Raw genomic sequence first — 22,337 nt, 5'->3', positions numbered from 1 at the left:
GAGGAGGTCGATTCGGTATTGTTCCTAGGAATAGAGCCAGTATTTCTATTATTAATGGAACTTCATCCCAAAAAACAAAGTCTTTTCTAATCATCATAGTGATTATAACCATTTCATTTACTTATTTTTTTTACAGCAATAGTTGCGTAATATGTAAACCTCTATTAAACTTATTATCGTAATTTTAGTGGAAATTTCCAATAGGCAAGTAAGTGTCTAATTTCTACATTTTGTGCTGAATATCGAAAAGTATTTTTATATGTATCTACTACTCCACTAGTCTACTAATAGTTACAAGTGCATCCGTTTTGACCTAACAGTTATGAAGGTAGTTGAAGTTATGATGAATGTAGTTTATTCAGATGACACAACAGATGTGTTTACATACTTTTTATACATAACTCTTTATATTTTATAAGTATATAAGAGACTCTTTTATAGATAAGAATTTTTATCGTGTATCTGATTACAGAAGTTATATGCTATAATGTGGAATAGAAATAAATCATTGTAAAAAAAAAAGTGTGTAAAATTTATATAATTTTATATCCCCACTTTTTTAATATACTACCACTCTATATAGTTACCCTCAGTTAAGAAGAAAACCCAATAAACTTAGCTCGTACTTCTTAAGTAAAAATCTTATAACATTATACGTTCTTGATTTCATTAAAAATTAAGTTATTAGACATATAATTCGATTCAGTCTACAACACAAATGTCTGCAACGTGTCAGGAATAAAACCCGTGACCGTTGGAACTAAAGCAGTGTACTAAACCACTAGACCGCCGAGGCCGTCAAAGGTGATTGAAAACTCTGATAAAAAACCAAATTAATTCGTCGACAGTAAATATACCCAGCGAAATGTGACCGTCAAGTGTTAGTGATGTGTCACCACTACGTCAACAGATGGTAATACTTATCACTACTGCATCTGGAATATCAGTGGGGAATGTATAATATTAGATATACCTACCAGCAAACGTTGTAATAATATAAATTTAAGTAATATATTGCTAATAAAAAATAGCGAAGGATGAAAATTTAGGGTTCTATGTATGTTTGCTGGAGGAATATTGCAATGTTTTAGTTGCTGTATTTTATTGAAGTAAAAAATGTTTAGAATATTGACTGAATATATATACACTGAATTTAATAGTGAATTCGAGAAGTCAAAAATGTATAAAAGTTAAATAAAATAACATCGATGTTCCATGCGTGACGTTCTAAATTTGAATTATACAATTTTATTTTTAAATGTAATATATGGCTATTTATACTTTTTTTTTTATAATGTGGCATGAGAAAATACATTGTTTGCGGTCAACAATGTATTTTATAATGCCACAATATAAAAAAAAAATAGCTGTCCGGCAAATGTTATAAGTTGAAGTACTAATATTGCTATTAAAAATAGGGAAGGATGATAATTTAGGGTTGTATGTATTTTTAATGTCACATTATTAAAAATAAAAAAATATTGACCAAAAAATAAATATTAGAGGTGTTAGGGGTGGACAGCACTTATCATTTAGGGGTATGAATAATAGATAGTAGCCGATCCTCAGACCTACTGAATATGGATATAAAATTTCGTAATAATCGGTCAAGTAGTTTCGAAGGAATATACTAACTAACATTGCGACACGAGAATTTTGAATAGGTATATAAGATAATACAATTAGAATTCTATCAATAAATTGTTAATATACAATTAAGTAGGTATACTAAACGATTACTTATGACAAACGTGCATGGCAATTGTTGTTTATGCACGGGATTTTCATATAATGTTAGACATAGACACCTATATAAGTATTCAATGTAAATAAACTAAATAAAAAAAAAAAGAAATTCGGTTAATTTTATTGCCAGTTTTTTCAATTAAATTTGTATACTGAATACTACAAAAAAATTACGATAATAAGCGTTTAAAGCTTCCTACATTAATAAATGATTTTTTATTTTATTTGATTCCATAATTATATAAAACAAATCTTTTATATATAAAAAATACAACTAAAATAGCACATGTTGTCTATGGCATGTCAGAAATGACTAATGTATAAAACAAATATATTTATCTTAAAACATAACTACCTTTAAGCGATAAATCTCGTTTTATTTCATTTCAATTAAATTGTAATTGTAGATTAATAAATAAATGAAATATAATTTCGTAAAGTGCTAACGTTGTTATCCTGCCAACGTGTTGTTTATCATGCAACGACACCGGCCGAGTATATGCTGCATCGGCAGATAAAGGATTTGCATTGCATTTTGTTTATGCGTTGCATAGCTGTGGAAAAGCAGTGCTGCGCGTTAGTGCGCTCCGGTACGGTCACCGATGCACGCGTGCATCCATCTGGCGCATACTACTAGTAATTATTACCAGTAATTACTATGACCGACTGGTCGATCATGGATCACGATTGGCCCACTTACGACCCTTATCAGTACTATAACTACTACCAGGAAGCCCAGCCCCCGCAGATCGCGCCGCCCGCGCAGGCTTATATGCCGCCGTCTCCAACCTTGACATTGCTGCTTTCGTCTCCGGATCTCACGACGCCGCAGCCTCTTGCTAACGAGATGCAGCACGCCAACCCTCCACCGCCTCCTAAAAGGTACGTCTTGTACATTAAATTTTGATTTCGTATCCTCTGAGTGATGTTTGGTGACACGACGTGAAATCTGATCGGGCTACTAAAACACCCACGTGGTTTTTCGTACCAGCTACTCTATTGGAAGCATGTTTATTGCACTACCATAGCGTTGGTATTGGCATTAAAATGTAATAAATGCATAATCTAAACAAATATTATATACAGGATATTTTTTAAATTTAATTTTTTCACATATGGAAAGTTCTGCGAGTAATACGAGTAGTATTTTATTAAAAAACAAAGTGTTTTCTAATTTTTACACTTGTTTGAAAAACTATTAATACTATATCTTTTTTTAAAGGATTCTATAAATTTATCTAAAAAATTAATGGACAAGAATATGTAAATAACCAACTTCGAACAAAGTTCCGTTTTGACGTCGTCTTTTTATTAATTGTAATTAAACTAATATTACTTATTTATCGTTAATTATATTTAACGTGGTAGTGAATGGATATTTTCTGCTTTTTATGTTTTTCGAATGGCAAAGAAACTGTTGAACTGACACCTCATGGTAGGCAGCAATCGTTGACAATTTAAATTAAAAAAATATTTATTCATGTAGGACATTTTAGCCGCTTATGAACGTCAAATTTTAATTTTATAATTTTTCCTTACCGTCCAGTTCAGTATATAGATCCAATTGAGAAGAGAACAATTGGCAAGAGACTCAATTTGAATTTATTTTTTTTTCAGTTTATTTACAATGTATATTTATATAGGTGTCTATGTCTAACATTAAAGTACGTATGTATGTAAGGTATCCTGCCTCTTATTCTGTAATTTCACTACCCAATCGCACTCTACAACCGAAACAGCTTACAAAGCAGTGCTTGAACTAGGTCAGGAGACGGCTAGATCCACTGTACCATGATTATATAATTGTTGATGTTACTGGCAGCTTGTCTACCATTCTTTTTATACTTTGTTATTTTGATATCAGTTTTTTGTATACCACTTTCGACGAATTCTTGTTACTACTTTTCTCTTCGCTGTGAGCCCTTTTGGGAAATTTACACGTTTTTTACTATTATTAGATTTTTAATAAAATTGTAGAGGTGTTCCCGCTCAGTCACGGTTGATTAATATGATAGCCTACGGAATGTTTACACTGAGACTGGCATGAAACTAGAGTTTTATAATTATGTCCAGGCGGACCTCTCTGTCTACTCTACATTTTATTACGGCGTGATTTATAAATACAACATAGAGTCAGTAGATATAAAAAGTTTGAAACATAGTGCAAGGTGACCATATTCAAAATCAATGCATTATAGTGACCTTCTAAATAAATCACATTATACATGTATTATGTTGTACATAATATATGTATTGTACGGTACATAACATTACTGGAACACATATACTGAAAACGTAAACAGTCCGAGCGTCTGTTGACATTGTTATGAAGAAAACAATTTTACTTCATTTGAAAAAAAAGTATAATATATTTTCTTTCATTTATTTGTAGGTTTGTGAATAAAAATCTTAAAAACGACATATTGATTAGAACGTGATTTTTTTGATCAAGTAACCGCTAGACAGTCTTATATCCGATGGTCGCAGATTCGATTCCTCGCACGGTAAAATAATTTCTATGCATAAACATGTAGTATTTCTCATTTATACTAGATGTTATATACTAGTAAAGCATTATTATTATTATTAAATATTATATAACAGGTAACACGATGACATACAACACTGTATGCTGCGTATGGAACGTGAAATTTCAATATCTGATAATGTCAACAATTTATGTAATTCTATACGGCTGCCTTACCTAGATATCCGGTCGGTAATAAAACATTACTATGCTGTATGTTATATTACAGTGCATTATCGTCATATAAGGTTATTATGATTATTATTATACTGGTAACCCGTCCCGCATGGATGCATTTTAAATATAATTTCTCGGCTTGTTCTACTCTATAACGCGTTATTAGACATATATATACCTTCCTCTTGAAGAACTCTATCTATTGCTGAAAACGGCTTTAATATTAGTTGCATAATTTAAAAGATATAAACGAACAGACAGCGAGACGGCTTCTTTTTATACTATGTTAAGATACCTGAACTCGTAAATATGTCTTCATTTTTGTATCATATAACTAGGGACAATCCACACAGTCCCATCTAGTTTCAAGCTAAGTACAATTATTATATGTTATAGAAATATTCAAATAGATTTTTTATGTAAAAGCATACATATTATACATAGAAAACATTCAGACCAATACAAACACTTGTACAGGTAAATACAAATGTTTGTACCGTGTAAGGAATCGAACCCAGTACTAGCGGAAGTAAGCGGTGAGCCACCAAGCATATCCGTATATAAAATATAGCCTGTGAATCTGACTGCTACGGCTTTTATTTCCAAATCAATATGACTAAAATACATTATACAGTTTTGAAAAACAGAGTGCTGTCGTCGGCGATTTTAACACCAAAGTCAGTAAATATAAAAATGACTGTTTTGTTTGTGATTTGATTTCACGGTATTTTATTTAAGGGCTGTGGTAAGTTAGCGACGCACTCCAACCTCTCTAAACGAAGTAACTTATATCTCTCTTTTGCAAATCAAATTAATGCAATAGTCAAATTAGATTTATACATTCTCTTCAGAAAAATGATTCATATAGCTGACACCACAAATGTAACTGATTTTTTTTTTCGTACTATAATGCTGTTGGCCGTAGCTGGCCTTTACAGCTTCACCGGACGTTAGGGGCGAGTGCAGATGGCACTCCAAACCCGCGGAAGGACTTATGGAGCGGCTGAAGGCCAACTCCTGCCTGACGGATACGACTTTAGTCTGAGGCCACCACTAGGGGTTCGAACCTTGGCTCAGGCCGTTGTAATATCGATCCCCGTTTGAATTGGACGGGGGATCGATCGGAGAGGATGATTAGAAATACCTCTGTCTACCCAACCTTGGATTACAGTCGCAAAGTTATTTTTATTTTGTTTTATTTTGCTACAAAGAGTCAATACAGTTATAGTTACAGTTAGTTAGTTTGTTAGTATATGATTGATGACCCCATTTGCAAGCAATGTACCATGTAATGTTGACCTCCACGCGGTTCCCCTGGAAGCCATCCTGATAAATTCCTGGTGAATTTGTCCCGATGGGCTAACTGACATGACCTCACCCTGTCATTCTCCACTGGTGCCCAGCCAGCGTAAACCGTTAGCGCAGACGCGTTCTTCATATTCCATTATCATCCACTAAAAAAAAGAGTTTATGGTACCGAAACGTATTTGATACAATTATATGAATAAAAATGTAGAAAACCAGAAACTAAAATACCATCCTGATAATCTGGATGAATGGCCGTCCTCCACAGTACGGTTTTCTAGAAACTTTTTGCCACGCACAACCACATTGTGAAATCACCTTCCAGCAATGGTATTTCCGAACCGATACGATATTAAAACCTTCAAGAAAAGAGCTTATTCCTTTTTAAAAGGCCGACAACGTACTTGCAATTCCCCTGGTGTTGCGGGTGCTAATGGGCGGCGGTAATCACTAACCATGAGGTGAGCGCTCGTTTGTCCTCTGTGTTTTAAAAAAAAATGTTAGTTATAATGGCCATAGAAATTTAGAATAAGGATATTGTTAGGTACAAGAGAAACAATAGCGTATTTACGTCTCTTTAAATCTATGTGAGGTGAGTGTATAAAATATTTCAAGCGAGCAGAATTAAATTTGAACTTAATAAGAGTGGAGGATGATAAGATGAGCATGAGGTCAGGTCAGTTAGCCCATCGTGACAAATTCACCAAGAATTTATCACAATGGTTTCCAGGGGGAACCGCGTGGAGGTCAACCTGACATGGTACATTGCTAGCAATAAGATCCACATTACTAACAATCCCCTTTTCCCCCCGGGTATAGGGGTTATATGTAATACGGAAGCGCAAGGATACAAGTACCTACTTACTATATGTACATGATAAGACGATACGATAAAACGACCTCTGGGTCTAACTGTTTATCACACCGCCTTACTTCCGATGGTCGCGGGTTCTATTTCTCGCATGGTAACATTCTTATTCGATTCATCATCATCATCATTGCCTTTCCTTTATCCCATTATTTTGGAATCGGCGCAGTATATCATTCTCTTCCACTGCTCTCTATCGGTCGTCATATCTGAACATTCCTATTCGATTATGATATGAATAATAATAATAATAAAAAAAATAGCCTCCTATAAATACACCCCGCAGATAGTACTTGACTCTCCCGGGTACAGGTTGTATTGGGACAGGACTGTAATAACAGACAAAACTGCACATCACAACAGACCAGATATAACGCTACATGATTAGAAAAATAAAAAAGTTTATATTATAGATATTGCAATACCAAATACACATAATCTTTTAGAAACACATACCGAAAAAATTGCTAAATATACTGATTTGGCTATAGAACTAAAAATACAATGGCAGGTAGAAACAGTGAAAACTGTCCCAATTATTATCTCGTCTACAGGTGTCATCCCAGCATCCCTACACACTAGCCTCAAGATATTACAACTTCACCTACTTGCTTTCATCCTTCTCCAAAAAGCTGTAACATTAAACACTTGTAGAATAGTCCGCAAATTTTTGTTTTCCACTTAAAAATTATCCATCCTCATCATTCATCATTTATACTGTCATTGTTTGGTGATTTTTACCCGCAATGATCAGTCTATTACCCCATCAAAGGGAGATATATAATATATATATAACGAAATAATAATAATAAACACATTGAAAAACCAGCAAAAGCTGAGAGAGTGAGACGATGATAATAATAATAAATAAATAAATTGCACCTTAATAAAACATTCTTCATTGAACTCCAGAAATCTACAGTATTAGATACATGCTCTATAGTTAGAAAATTTTTAAATAGTCCAATTCCTAACATTCCTACTGAATAACATAAAATACGAGAACAAGTGACTGTAAAAAACCCGTCCTTGTCTCTACAAAACCAGCTATGCTGAGAAATAATAAATATACATAATAGTAATATATATTAAAAAAAAAGACATTTCACATGGGACAAAACTTTACAAATATAGATCTTAACTTAATCTATGACAATAAAACAAAGTGATCAGTTGTGTTTATTTACAACTATCTCTGCACTAAGCGTAGCTTGTATCGCAGGGGCCAGACTATGTTTTACCTATTTAGTTTATGTTTTAGGGCAGTCGGTTCTAATACAGTATCTACTCGTATATAAAATTTTACATTTTAATCTAAGTGCCAAAATTTAAAACTTTTGCATTTAGTGGTAATTCAGTAATTAAAATAAAGATTAAGTGTGTATGTGCATGTTTGTATGTGTTTGTTTATGTCTTTGGAGTTATTTATTTTGTGAGAATGGGGATGTTTAGTTTTGTGACTCAATAAAATTCTCCGTTTGCGAGTAGTTAAGTTTTAGAAGCCAGGTCTGCAGTTTCCTTAGCCTGTCTTAAAGTTAGTTCTCTTATATATATATAAATCGACAGGCAGGCACGAATAAGATTGTATGTATCTATCTGGGTGTTGTCTATGTATATTATGTATGTATTTAATAAAAAAGTTCTATATACATATATCAGTTGTCAAATACCTATATAACAAGCTCTACTTAGATGTTGATTAAATATTGATATGACTTTCAAGATTTGTACCCTTAAGGGTTACCCTTAAAATAAAATTGGGGATTAAGTTAAGTTAAGATAAGTAATAATAATAATAATAATCTCAGGACAATTCACACAGCGCCATCTAGATCCAAGTTAAGCTAGCTAAAGCTTGTGTTATGGGTACTAGATAACTGATACGAATACATAGATTTTTTTTTTTTAAATACCTACATATTATACATAGAAAACACCCAGACCGATACAAACAATCATACTCATGAATACAAATGTTTGTGCCGAGCGAGGAATCGAACCCGCGACCATCGGTCGTAAAGCGGTGTGCTAGACCACTAGACCACCGAGGTCGTCAAATAAGTCAATAAGTTTGTGTGGAATATCGTCATTTTTTAAATAAGAGCGACGAAACCTTTTTATTTGGTTTCATTTGTTTAGATTATTGAATATTTTTTCACTTTGACCGCGTGTTATACGCGGACGAAGTCGCGGGCGCAGCTAGTAATTTATAATTACCTACAAATAACAGAATGAAAGGTGATACTTTCGCAATGCTAGAAGTGTATAAACATTTAATTGCAAGAATTGCATTTGTACTTTGTAACGAACGGAAGTGTATAATTACATTGTTTCCACTAAATGCACCGTCGCTGGAAATTACAAATTATTTGCATAAAGTCATCATATTACAAAACTTTGCAAAATATTTCAAACTTTTACTGCATCGTACCTACTTTAGTCGTATTGGGCAATTTCCATATTATAATAATTAATAGTATAAATGAGGGAGTATCTGTATGTTTTGTACCTTTTCAGGACTAAACTGCTGAACTAGTCTTAATAAATTTTGTCGTTAAGACTGATTGTAGCACGAGAATGAAGTTTGACTATCTGTTCGCTTAAGAAAGCAAATAGTAGGGTATAATTATTGTTTTCAACTTTTTTCTGCGATTCGTTACAATTTTAGGAACCGGTAAACAAATACATCTCGATAAGATGTATTTATTTGGTTTATCGATTTTTTATTTATTTTTATTATTTATTATTTAGATGTATTTTATTTACCTTTTTTATGATCACTTATTTAAGTGCTATATTTTTTATTGACTCACCGCCCAACTTCGTCTGCATTACACTCATTTTTGTCATTTATAACAAAATTTCACAAACTTAGATAATATATTTTTAAAGTTCAGTCTGTCCTTTTCTGAAGTATTGGATATACTGTAAAAATTTCATCAAGATACGTTCAGTAGTTTTTGCGTGAAAAAGTAACAAACATCCATCCACATTCAAAAACTTTTAGCTTATTATATAATAGTATAGTTATTTACCGTAACTATTACTTATTTCGCCTTTGTAATTGACCGATTTTTATCAAACTTCATATTCAGTTGGTTTGAGCATCGGCTACTATCTATTTTTCATACCCCTAATCGATAGGGTTGTTCACTATTAACATTTTTTATGGACTTTATTTTATTTTATTTTCATTTTTAGTGTGTGTGTGTTATTTTATAATGTCATTAAAAATACATATAACCTGAAATTATCACCTTTTTATCATCAACCACTACTTTTAGTAGAGATTTTAATGTATGGCAAAACAACGTTTGCGGGAACAGCTAGTATTATATATATTTAAGTATTTACGATCTAACCTTGCCATTTCGCATATACAATATTTAATAGTAAGTATATAGTCGTATATAAATACTACGTCAATCTAATTTCCACTCGATTAGTACCTTCTATATAAACATATAATACTATAAAGACTAATGGATTTATATTTATCATATAAACAGTACAAAGGACTTGTTCTTCCTTGTTCGCTTGAGTATTGCATAGAAATAAAAATAAAAACACACGATGACCTCCGTGGTCTTGCGGTTTAGCACACTGCTTTAATTCCGATGGCCACGGGTTCGATTCCTCGCACGGTGCAATCATTTGTATTCTTGTTTGTATCGATCTGGGTATTTTCTATATATATTATGTATTTACAAAAAAAAATCTAAGAATTTATATCTGTTGTCTAGTACCCATAACACTTGCTTAGCTTACCGCGGAGCTAGATGGCGCTATTTTAATTGTCCAGGTGTTATTTAACTTATAAATCATGAAAACTCGAGCGCAGCCGGGTTGGAATACTAGTATAAAATATACTATTATATTAATATTATCAATACGGCAATATATTTTATAAACAGCACAGCAGTTTTGCAATAACGCAATACTTTATTAAATCCGACCCTTGCCTATATTGAAATACGCTTCGCAAATGCAATTTAATACTTTTCTACAACAACAATTTTTAATATTAACTTGACTTTACTTACTGCGTTTTTATTCAATTTCTACAAGAGTATTTCCACTTATATAGACTTGTTTATTTTCTGTTAGACTGTTTATTTACATTACTTCTCAATGGTAATACAATTGAGTCTATTGTAAGCTTTCATGTATTTTTTCTAACAGACACTCTAATTGCGACCTATTAGAGGCCAATTATACATAATGAGGGGATAATTAAAGTTAATTGAAATGTGGTCTAGCATAAATTTACCTTTACTTCAACTATTAAAATAATTAAAAAATAGTTTTACGACTTTTTTTGATGCTACTATTGATGATGCATCTAATATTAGTGTACAATGAATATACTAGCTAACTCGCGCAACTTTGTCTACATTACACTTAATGATTTACATATCTTTTTAAATTATAACCAATAGCTTTAATCAGTCTATCTATTGCTGAAAATTGAATTACAATCTGTAAAGTAATGTAAAAGATATAAGTAAACAGATAGCAGCAGCCACTTCGTTTTATATTATGTAGACATACTAGACATAGTCCTATATACTGAAAATAAGCTGAAAACAGTAGGCGCGTTTATTATTTAAGTAAGTCAGAATTTATGAATGTGCAGTTGGTATGTTTTAATGAAAGTTTTAAATTTAATATCTGTTCTCATTCATGCATTCATAAGGCATTGTTACATTTTACATGTACAACATAATAGTATATAAATACGCTTAGAACTTTTATAAGAGAAGCGACGACGTAGTAATGCAACGGGTGCATTATCTGCATATTGTCCACTATTTATGTGTGATTAATCATTGTTATTACATAGTATAAAATAAAGTCGCTGTCACTGTCTGTCCGTCCCTATGTAAGCTTAAATCTTTAAAACTACGCAATGGATTTTGAAGCGGTTTGATTAATAGATAGATTCAAAGAATTCTAGAGGAAGGTTTATATATATAATACATGTACACCCGTGCGAAGCTGAGGTGCGAAGAAACTTTCGCGTTTCTAATATTAGTGAGTTGAATATTTATTTTATTTTAAAGAATAAAATGGAATGTAGGTATTATACAAAAATAACATGTACCTTTATTTCGTAATCAGGTAAAAATAATTGAGTAATAAAGATAAAGAAACTATTTCTGACACTATGCGGGCAAAGAATATAATATGATTTATTTTATATAAATGTGACGAAAATCTACTGGTTTAATTTTAATAGCTTTATTTCGGTGTTACAATTTGACTGAGTGGCTCAGTCAGTCAAAATGTTATAAGCTTGGTATTGCCATATTGATAATATTCTGATGAAATTGAAGTTGTTGCTGAAATTGTAAATTCAAATCGTTAGCTGTATCGTGTTGCATTTCCCACGTTGTTCATGGCAGCACTGTGGAGTTGTATTTCCTGAACGTGTGAAGTTTATGTTTGGGCGTTTACAGGTCTGCATTCTACGAATGCAGTATAGTGCAATACATTCGTAGAATGCATGTGGTAGTTTTAATACCAATTAGCTACTAAATTGATTTCCTTTTTTATTATATTCATTAATAATAATAACAATTCACACAGTGCTTTCTAGTCCCAAGCTAAAATAATCGTTACTTATGAATTCTACAGAGCTTGTTTTATAGGTACCAGACAACTAAAAGAAATACTGAAATACATTATTTTTAATACATAGAAAACCTTCAGACTGTCAAACATTTGTATTCATAATTGTAATTGTTAGTAAACAATTATAATTATGAATACAAATGTTTGCATCGAACCAAGTGCAACGGAAGTAAGTGATGGCTAAACCGATAGATCTTGGCCGTCAAAATAACTTCGTTTTTTGTCGATCAAAGTAGAAAATGCCATATTGCGAATTATAAAATAGTATTATCTATTTTTTAAATACTAATATAGTACAGGAGAAATATTTGATTATGTATAAGTTTGTAAAATGCAACCAATGAAAACATTTGACCGGTTTATGATGATATTAATATTATCTTATATAAACCAAATAAAGTCTAGCTAGATATATATCTATATTTAACTAGTTGGTACCTGCAATGTTATTTCATACAATTTATTATTATTTCAACTGTGCCCCTGTTTTTCAATAATAAATAAATAGATATATTTTAAGTAATTGTAGTTTTATAAGTATTCTAAAATTATGCGTATAAATCGTATAATTTTAGCGCACTTAAACACATGGCAAAACTGGTCCTGTGCTCAACAAAAAGCGGCAGATTTTCCCAGGCTGAAGAGGAAACACGTATGTGGTTGTAACTCGTGCATAAACGAAATATCATCTTTGGAAAGTATAGACTCTATCCTGATGAGATAAAAACCATTGCTCCTAAAAATATCCTTAAATCATGTCCTTGACGGGATTGTGTAGCAAACATTGAAAAAGGGCGAGCACAATAGACCTATGTACGTCGCAGTGCTACAGGTCTAAAATGACTTACAATAGCCCAAACCCCTCAACAAAAACATACGGCACTTAAGACACTCGCAACTTCGTCTGCGTCCCATTTTTCACGTTTTGCAACATTTCTGAATGCAGCTCCACTCCTATTGATCGTAACGCAATGTTACATACCCTATAGCCTTCCTCAATAAATGGTCTGAACTGACTGAAAATATTTACAAAATCGGATCTGTAATACCTAAGTTTACCCCGAATATACAAAATCACAGACTGTTAACCTCTTTATATTGGTAGAGATAAATAAAATTTATAAACGATATTGCATTTCGTACTTGTATGATACATTGTAAGAATTGATTTCATGTCGTAGATAATGCTAATAAGTCGTTCAATAAGATCAAACATTTTTCCATGTGACTTGGCTGAAGACTCCACTGACCTGCAACATGGCGATTGCATGCTATATTTAAATCTTGGCATCGCCGGCAATGCGATTCTCTGTACTGTACTTTCATTAGTTACCTGTAAGCATACTTATCTCTATATTAAACTTCTATAAGTGCTTGAATCTACTACGGACTGTAATCTCGACTTGAATTTCCATTTTTTGAGTACTTTAAAAAAATACTACAATAATGGTTTGAAGATTTTAATGCTTAATTAAATATATGAAATGAAATGAATTGCTTAAAATGTATGTGTCTTTTTAAGTCTTTATTATTTGTTTCACACATTTCTAACAGCACAGACAAAACAAATGTCAATTTAAGGTATTCTTATAATTAAACTGCCATTCTTTCTATGATCAATATGGGGAATTTAGATTATTTACAAAATGACTATGTAAATTATTTATTAAGAAAAAATGTATATATTATACAAGTCAATTATTTTAATTTAGTAAATACTTCTAAACACTAGAAAGATTGGTTTAATCATGTAGCCATTTATGATCTTTTTTAAATCTATATCGATAATAATGTTCGTTGATTCATTCCTTAGCAACGAAATGTGAAATTAAAACGTTGCAAGTTTATAATTGTAGACTATAAAACCGTGGGGAACGCGGGAACTCAATGTCATCGTATAGAAATTACTTTATACAGTAGGGTGGCCGGTTTCTTTTGTACAGTTTACTCTTTTATTCCTAGTGGTCGTCCATGGTCGAGATTCTACCATAATTAATTGAAATTATAAGTTTGAACATTATTAAAGGTCTTTTGCAAAGACTATACTTCTATAATTTCAGGCACTGGCAGTCGCACAGGTAATAATTATAGAGTATATACTCATGTTTGTATAAAGTTTTTTAATTGACTTAACGTATCTTTAGTGCATAAATAAAAAAAAATATTAGTTTTCTACAATCCTTCTCTATAGAAAGTACTAGCACGACCCGCGGCTTCAATCGCATTGAATAAAAAAAAAAATATATATTTTAATAGAATAGAATAGAATAGAAAATCATTTATTCAAATAAACTACATTGAAGCACTTTTGAATAGTCATTACATTTTTTTAATCTACCGCTCATTCGGAAAGCTGTCTCATCACAAGAAGAACGAGCAAGAAACTTGCGTGTTGCTCTTTTAAATAATTTTATTATTACTTTACATTTTTAAGTTTAAGTGTGTACAATATACAAACCACCAATTAGCACTAACTGAAAATAATAAAAAGTATGTTCTATATTCTATATTCATTCTAATACGTTTGGACATATTATCATCATCAAATTTTGTACACATGTTATTGGTAACATGTGTAAAAAATTTCATGATAATCGGTTCAGTAGTTTTTGCGTATAAAATCCTGAACCGATCATAATGAAGATGCGTTGCGAGATAATAAACATATATAGTCGACACAAAAATGTCAATTTATTATTACCAATTGTCTTGCAGTGAACACATCCAAAACAGATTAAATTAATCCGACAGACTGCAGTCAATTCGCCACCTGCCACGCTGTGTTCAGCGAAATGTCAAACGTTGTATTCACCACAATGCAGACAGTTGACAATGCATCTGACTGCTCCATCTGAGAATACAGTCACTACAGATTATATAATAAAGAAAGGAAAATATACAATTCGATACACACATGCAATACTTAAAAAAAAAGGATAATAAGGTGACTACTTGGTCTGAGCAACTTCGTCTGCTCACTTAAGAGATGAAACATTAATAAGGAATAAAATTTCCATCTTTTTAAATTATTTTAATTAATACTTAACTTCTATTGGTTGTAACGTGACATTATATAGTCCATATCTTCCTCAATAAATGATTTATTCAGCAATGAACAAACCATTTTGAATTTGCAATAGTAATTCCTGATATTACCGTGTTTAATCAAACTCTTCATCTCTCAAAAACTCAACAGCTTCATAATAATAGTAGAAATGAATCCGTATAGATAAATATTTCTCGTAACCTATTGAATATATTTACTGTGACTCTTATTTAAAAGAGCAATACTCAAGTTTCTTGTTCACTCTTCTTGTAATGATGATGATGACTTGTTATGATGACCAATGAGTTTTAGTTAGAAACGAACGGTAGGATAAAAACCATGACTGTCTCAACGTGTCCTTATTAAGTTATTTGAATGAATGTTATTTATATTTCGGATTCTTCAAGTCTATGGTGAATAGATATCTTCTGAGTAAGCGCGCTACATCCTAGATCTTGCCATCATTTACCATCAGATGAGGTAAGACTAATCGCAATCCCATTAATAAGAAAAAAAAATTCTCAGTTTATAACATAATAGATAGGTTTTATATTATAGTACATCGTTATGACTTGTATAAGGTTGGCAACATTATTGATTGAATATATTTACTATGACTCTTATTTAAAAGAGCAATACGCAAGTTTCTTGTTCACTCTTCTTGTAATGATGATGATGACTTGTTATGATGACCAATGAGTTTTAGTTAGAAACGAACGGTAGGATAAAAAACATGACTGTCTCAACGTGTCCTTATTAAGTTATTTGAATGAATGTTATTTATATTTCGGATTCTTCAAGTCTATGGTGAATAGATATCTTCTGAGTAAGCGCGCTACATCCTAGATCTTGCCATCATTTACCATCAGATGAGGTAAGACCAATCGCAATCCCATTAATAAGAAAAAAAAATTCTCAGTTTATAACATAATAGATAGGTTTTATAGTACATCGTTATGACTTGTATAAGATTGGCAACATTATTGAAATAATAATTATTACAATTGAGTAAGCTAATGTAGGTATTATAAACGACAGCGTACAATGGACTAATATCGTCCCTTTAATAATAATAGGGCAAATGCCTGATTTATGCTATGATCAAAGTAAATGGCTTAACAGATGAAGATATAATTCTTGTTCTTCCGTAACTATTGCAGCTGAGGAGGGTAATTCTTATTATATTGTCGTATTGCTAGTAATTTACCATATTATAGAGTATTTAGTAGATCTCAATAGTCTTGGTAAATTGAGGTAATAATTGGTAAATTGAGGTAACATTTGTTTTCACCTCTGGCCGGGAGCACCACCCTAATTCCCCTGGTGTAGCGGGTGCATATGGGCGGCGGTAATCACTTACTATAGGGTAAGCCGCACGCTCTGTTGTCCTCTGTACTATAAAAAATTGTTGCTGCGACAGCGTATACTCATCATAATCCAATAAAAAGTATCCTCAAATACTATATGGGAGTACAGCAATATTTTGGATTTCAATTTTGGACACTATACTAATTTTATAAATCCTAAATTGAGTTAATATTTATGGTACGGGTATTGTCATGAATTAGAATAATGTTATGGTAACCGTTTACCATCAAATGAGCTGTTTGATTGTTAGGCAAATTAGTAGTATAAAAAAGGATATACGTTCTATTTGGATTTGAGATTATGGACGAAATTACAACCCGACGTTATTGAGAAATACGAGTAAATACGTGACATTAGCAACAGAACTCAGTTCTTGCTTACTTTTCTAAAATTAAAGACTGTATATTTATTTAGAAGTTTGGACTATACCAATTGAAAGATAATTTCATTAAGATAAGCAAGTGCCGTTACTCAAAGGTTAACTTAATTATGATCCGAAAATAGAATGCATTAGTATTTTTGTATGTCTTACAGCGTTCCTTAATTGAAACATCAAGTTTATTGGTTATGTTACTTTAATCTAAAAATAATTATGGGGAAAAAGTACTTTAAGTAAACAAGCTTTTATGGTTTTGTCTTTTGATCTGTCACCTTTTTTTTTATATATGTGAAATAGCAAACTACTAAAATGGACCACCTGACGTTAACATGAACATCATCATGGGTGTCACATCATCTCTTGATGCTTATGGTAGGGGTTCTACATTATGGATGACAGTGGTCATGCCGTACCATTCCATAGAACTTAGCTGAGCCCCTGTACCCTATAATTTCACCACTATTCATTTTAATACCATATGGTGGTACCAGTGGTTTAGCACTCCGCTCTACTTCCGATGGCCGCGGGTTCGATTCCTTGCACGTAGATTACTCATGAGTATTATTGTTTGCATCGGTCTGGATGTTTTCTATGTATATTATGTATGTTCATATCAGTTGTCCAATATCACACTTATCCAAGGACAATATATATATGTCGTTGAAAATACCTTTGCTGTAAAGAAATATATGAAATAGAGATGAGGCTTTGTCAAAGTCAGTGCTCATTGGAACTATGTACAAATGTACAAGTTAAAACACAGATTCATTACATAGGTTACTGCAGCGGAATTCCTGTAACAATTGTGAACAGTTAGTTAGGACTTCTAACTCGCAACTCCGTCGTCAGTCTATCAAACAATACTATCCTGTATACAAAGACATTGTTTCGTAGTTCTGGGGGCTTAATTAAATTATTCCCGTTTCGTTATACCTATAGTAATTAATTTTAATAACTTATAGGAATTGATGTATAAATTAGTTGTCAGCTGGCCTAGATGGTCTAGCGGTTCAGCTCAGTACCTTCCAATGATCACGGATTCCATTCCTCGCAGGATCAACCATTTGCATCCGTATATAGTGTGTATGTATTGTAAAAATGTAATAAGGATTTTTACCAGTTATTACACATAACCTTATCCACATCTCACATATGGTAATCAAATTTAGGAAATCGGATTCTATGTAACGGGTCGTGAAATCCATAGGACAAGCTCTACTTAGCTTGAAACTAGATGACGCTGTGTTAATTGTCCAAAGTTGTTATTATAATTGCTAATAGCACAGCTCGGTGTTTGCAATAACAAAATACTTCATCATTCAATACTTGTTCCGATAGGTTATAAATATGTGACTAATCTTATTCCATTAATAGAGTTCATTTTCAAACAATCGTGAATTAACTTCTGAGAGCAAACAAGAAGATCAACTAATCATTTTAGCGCAGTACAATGAGTCATGGATTTATTGCAGTCTTAACCTACGCTGCACATGCTATAAATATAACTATAGGGCATCGGTTTAAATGAGATCCCTACACATAAGTATAAGAATACTGAAACTAACTATATGAAAGACAAAATTTTTAAGTTTACGTTATAACAGCTTGTTTATGTCCTCGACTTTGACCGTGATTGACCAGTATAGAGTAACCAATATTATACGCGATTTAAATAGACGGTTGGTATAAAAAAATGAGGAACCAGTAACAAAGTACTTTGGCACTTACAATATTAGATAAGATCTATTCATGTCATATATCATTTTACTTATAAAAATATAGTTTATACTAGTAATTAGTAGTATTTATTAATGTAATATTTATTTTATTTTTTTACGCAATATAATTCATATGAATTGTTGATACTTGGATGTGTGATATGTGATGTGGATATTGTACATAATGGATTATGATGAGGTGGTGGACGGTATACGCTATCGCAGCATCAATATTTTTATAGTACACGGGACAACAGAGCTTGCAATTCATATATATTGCGTACCTCCATCTAGTCCCAATCTAAGTAAATACATTAGATAGAATTATTCAATACGCAACCTCACTTGCATCGCACTTACTTATCATTTTCATTATATTTCGCCCAATTTACAAGATATCTGAAGCTATATTATTGTAAAGTTTCATCAAAATCCGTTGAGTAGTTTTTGCGCGAAAGAGTTTCTAATATTAGTAAGATATACTAAAAGTATTACATATTTGCATCGTTCGACATCGAACCCGTCATCGGTGTATGATGGTGTGTAGAACGACTAGACTACCGAGACTGTCTTAATGAGGTATTATTTGTCTATAGTGTTAGATCTTTTACATACAATAGATTTAAATATCTTACGTATTTAGAAATTGTTTTATAGAAGTTTTATATATACGAAATATTCTATGTATGTACAGATATTAACGAAAGTCAAGTCAATAAGAAGCACCATTATTTACTTCGTATTACGAACACAAAAAGTATATAACTACATTGATAGTACAATAAATCATTAATTTGTAATTTTAGCATACAGATAGCAACAAAAAAGTAATAACAACAAAAATAAAGTATGTTGAATGAGTAATAAAATTGTAATTACCTGCAATGCACTGCAACACAAAATGGTCATAGATGTTCATTGTTTCGCCCTAAAGTGTATGCAGCGCCACTGCGTAATGTATACAGTAGATTAAAAAATTGTTATGACTATTCATAAGTGCTTACATTAAGTTTATTTGAATAAAGGATGTTCTATTCTATTCTCTGTAATAAAATTTAAATTAAAACATTCGTTATTTATGGCAACTGCTAAACTAATTACTAGCAGCGTAAGGAAAATGGAAACTAAGATTTTCGAGTAATTTTTTTTTACTACTTTGATGGTAAATGGTTACCGTAGCCTATGGACGCCTGAAACACCAGAGGTATCACGTGCGCGTTGCCGACCCTTAAGAAAACTTAATATACTCTTCTTGAAAAACCCCATGATTTTGTCCTTATCTCACATCTTTCAATGGTGGACCGCCAACGTATACCAGAGCAGACGGACGCCGAATGTTAATTATTCATAAGATTATAATAATTACTTCCAATGTATAGCAATTGACCTTTTCAATATGAGACTAGATTGCGCTATGTGAGTTTCCAAATTTTTTTTATAATTTATAGAATGTAATATATATATAGTAGATATAATCTTTATACCAATAAATTTAATGTTTGAATAAGCATTATTTAATAGTATTTTTATAATACTACGGCCATGGCACTTACGTAATGCAAATCATGCTTATAATAATATACAAGAACCTCAGCTGTAACTTTTCAAACTGATGTGTAGTTATATAAGATTCTGATTTCGTGTGAAAAATTGCAATTAGCTACACTACAATCTAAGATTTGGAATTTAGTAACAAAACAAAGTAGTCATACTTTTGTTTGAGTAATACAATTCTCGAAATTAAACTAGTAGGGTACCTACTGAAATTTACACCTCTATTTAATGTAGTACTCTATCGTGCGGAAATGATACGGATATTACACAGCTACAACATTCGTTTGCACTTCAAATATTTGAGGTTTATGTTGATTAAAAAGGCATGTTTCGCCATTTAATACTCGGTTACAATGTAATTACTTCGTTTGAGATGTTTGATTACATAAAAGCAATTATTTATAAACATTCAATAATTCTATTTTCGAATGGTGCAATTTTCCAATTCCCTAAACTTTACAATGTTGGAAGCCAAGAGGTTTAAAATCTTAGGAGCTACTACTGGCTGCCAGAACCATATTGATGAATTGTCGAAGGCTATTTGGCTGTAAGATAATGCTTTGGAATTGACTCTATATTGAAATAGGATTACTCAGTTTGGATAGAGCATTAATTTTCGCGTGCAATATAATAATAGGTTTAGGATGTTGTTGGGGCTCCCTTGGTTCTGTAGCGTATTGTGGCTAGCTATGGTTTTCAAGCCATAATGCGCAAAAGAGCTGCATCACTGATGTTTAGCGCAAAGAGCATCCTAACAACTATTGCAAATATGTCAGATTGTCGGCTCCTGAGGCACTAGATATCGTTGCACTGTTGCGGACCCAGTATTTGTATCATTTGTCTAGTACCCATAGTGCAGAGCCTGGATGCTGTGTGAATTGTCCAGGGATTTCATATATATATTTTTAATCGATATCGATATTCGCCTGCGCTAACAAAACATAAAGTCAGGTCAGTTAGCTTATCGTGATAAATTCACCAAGAATTTATCAATTTCCCGGGGGGAATCGCATGGAGGTCAACCTGAAATCATTATTATTACAAATGCTACAATATTTGCACCCCATACTACAAATTCTTAGCAGAATCGAAATCATTTCAGGTTTTCAATGAAACGAAGTACAATAAAGAATTATGTATACAATGACACCATTGAAGCTAAATGTTTAATATACAATTGAAATAATATCTGCAACTATTTAGATGCGTATCCCCAGCTGTGGTAACTTGGCAACCCTTGATGAGATGGACGTCATATTGTCTGCGATTCAATAGACGTGTTTCAATATTGTCTACACATACGGATATGTTATATAGTGGTATGAAACATTTATTGTTACCCGCTACTTCGAATGAGTTTTTTTAGATTAAATAGATAAGACGTAACGTTATAAATAAGACGGACTTATCCTATATTTGATCTAAAAAAAAATTGTTATTCTTCTAGTCTTGATGCCCACTTCATTCTAATGAAAGAAATATAAATAGAAATAATCTTTATTCAAATAACTTAATATAATCACTTTTGAATAGTCGAGTTTTTCCGCTTATTCGGAATGCAGATTCATCACAAGAAGAATGAGCAAGAAATTGTGTGTTGCTCTTTTCAATAGATTTTTTTATATAAATAACTACAGTATTAACAAGTAAGAGGCATGCGATAATCAACATAGAAATCGCTACGCACTCATTATTATTGTAACCAGATAATATTGTCAGTGTTATGGATTTAAAGTTTTTCTATAAAAACATTAATTCTTCAATTTTATAGTAAGCTTTTTTGCATAGGAACTGTTTTATTTGACATTTAAATCTTTTTTCTGGCAGATTTATTACAGACTCTGGTATTTTATTGTAAAACCTTACGCAATTACCATAAAACGAATTACTAACTTTAGCCAAACGACATTTAGGTAAAATCAGTTTGTTATTGTTACGTAAGCTTTTATTGGTGCAATCACTAACTCTTTTGAAACTGTCTATATTCTTCCTGGCATAGATGAAAACCTTCATTA

At 32.1% G+C, this 22,337-nt stretch overlaps 1 protein-coding gene across 1 annotated transcript in view; it reads left to right on the top strand.

Annotated features, from left to right (window-relative positions):
• Window positions 1-2,404: 2,404 nt before the first annotated feature.
• The window catches only part of LOC131848571 (hypoxia-inducible factor 1-alpha-like), a 46,829-nt gene continuing 26,896 nt past the window's right edge, over window positions 2,405-22,337 (top strand). Inside the window, exon 1 of the mRNA XM_059198486.1 lies at window positions 2,405-2,628. Coding sequence (XP_059054469.1) covers window positions 2,405-2,628 — 224 coding nt within the window. The remainder of the gene's footprint in view (window positions 2,629-22,337) is intronic.

The sequence above is a fragment of the Achroia grisella genome, unplaced genomic scaffold, assembly GCF_030625045.1.
Source record: "Achroia grisella isolate CSIRO2021 unplaced genomic scaffold, CSIRO_AGI_Agris_v1 utg5633, whole genome shotgun sequence".
NCBI lineage: Eukaryota > Metazoa > Arthropoda > Insecta > Lepidoptera > Pyralidae > Achroia > Achroia grisella.
Note: the sequence above shows the minus strand (reverse complement) of the source record. Positions and strands in the feature narration are given on the sequence as shown.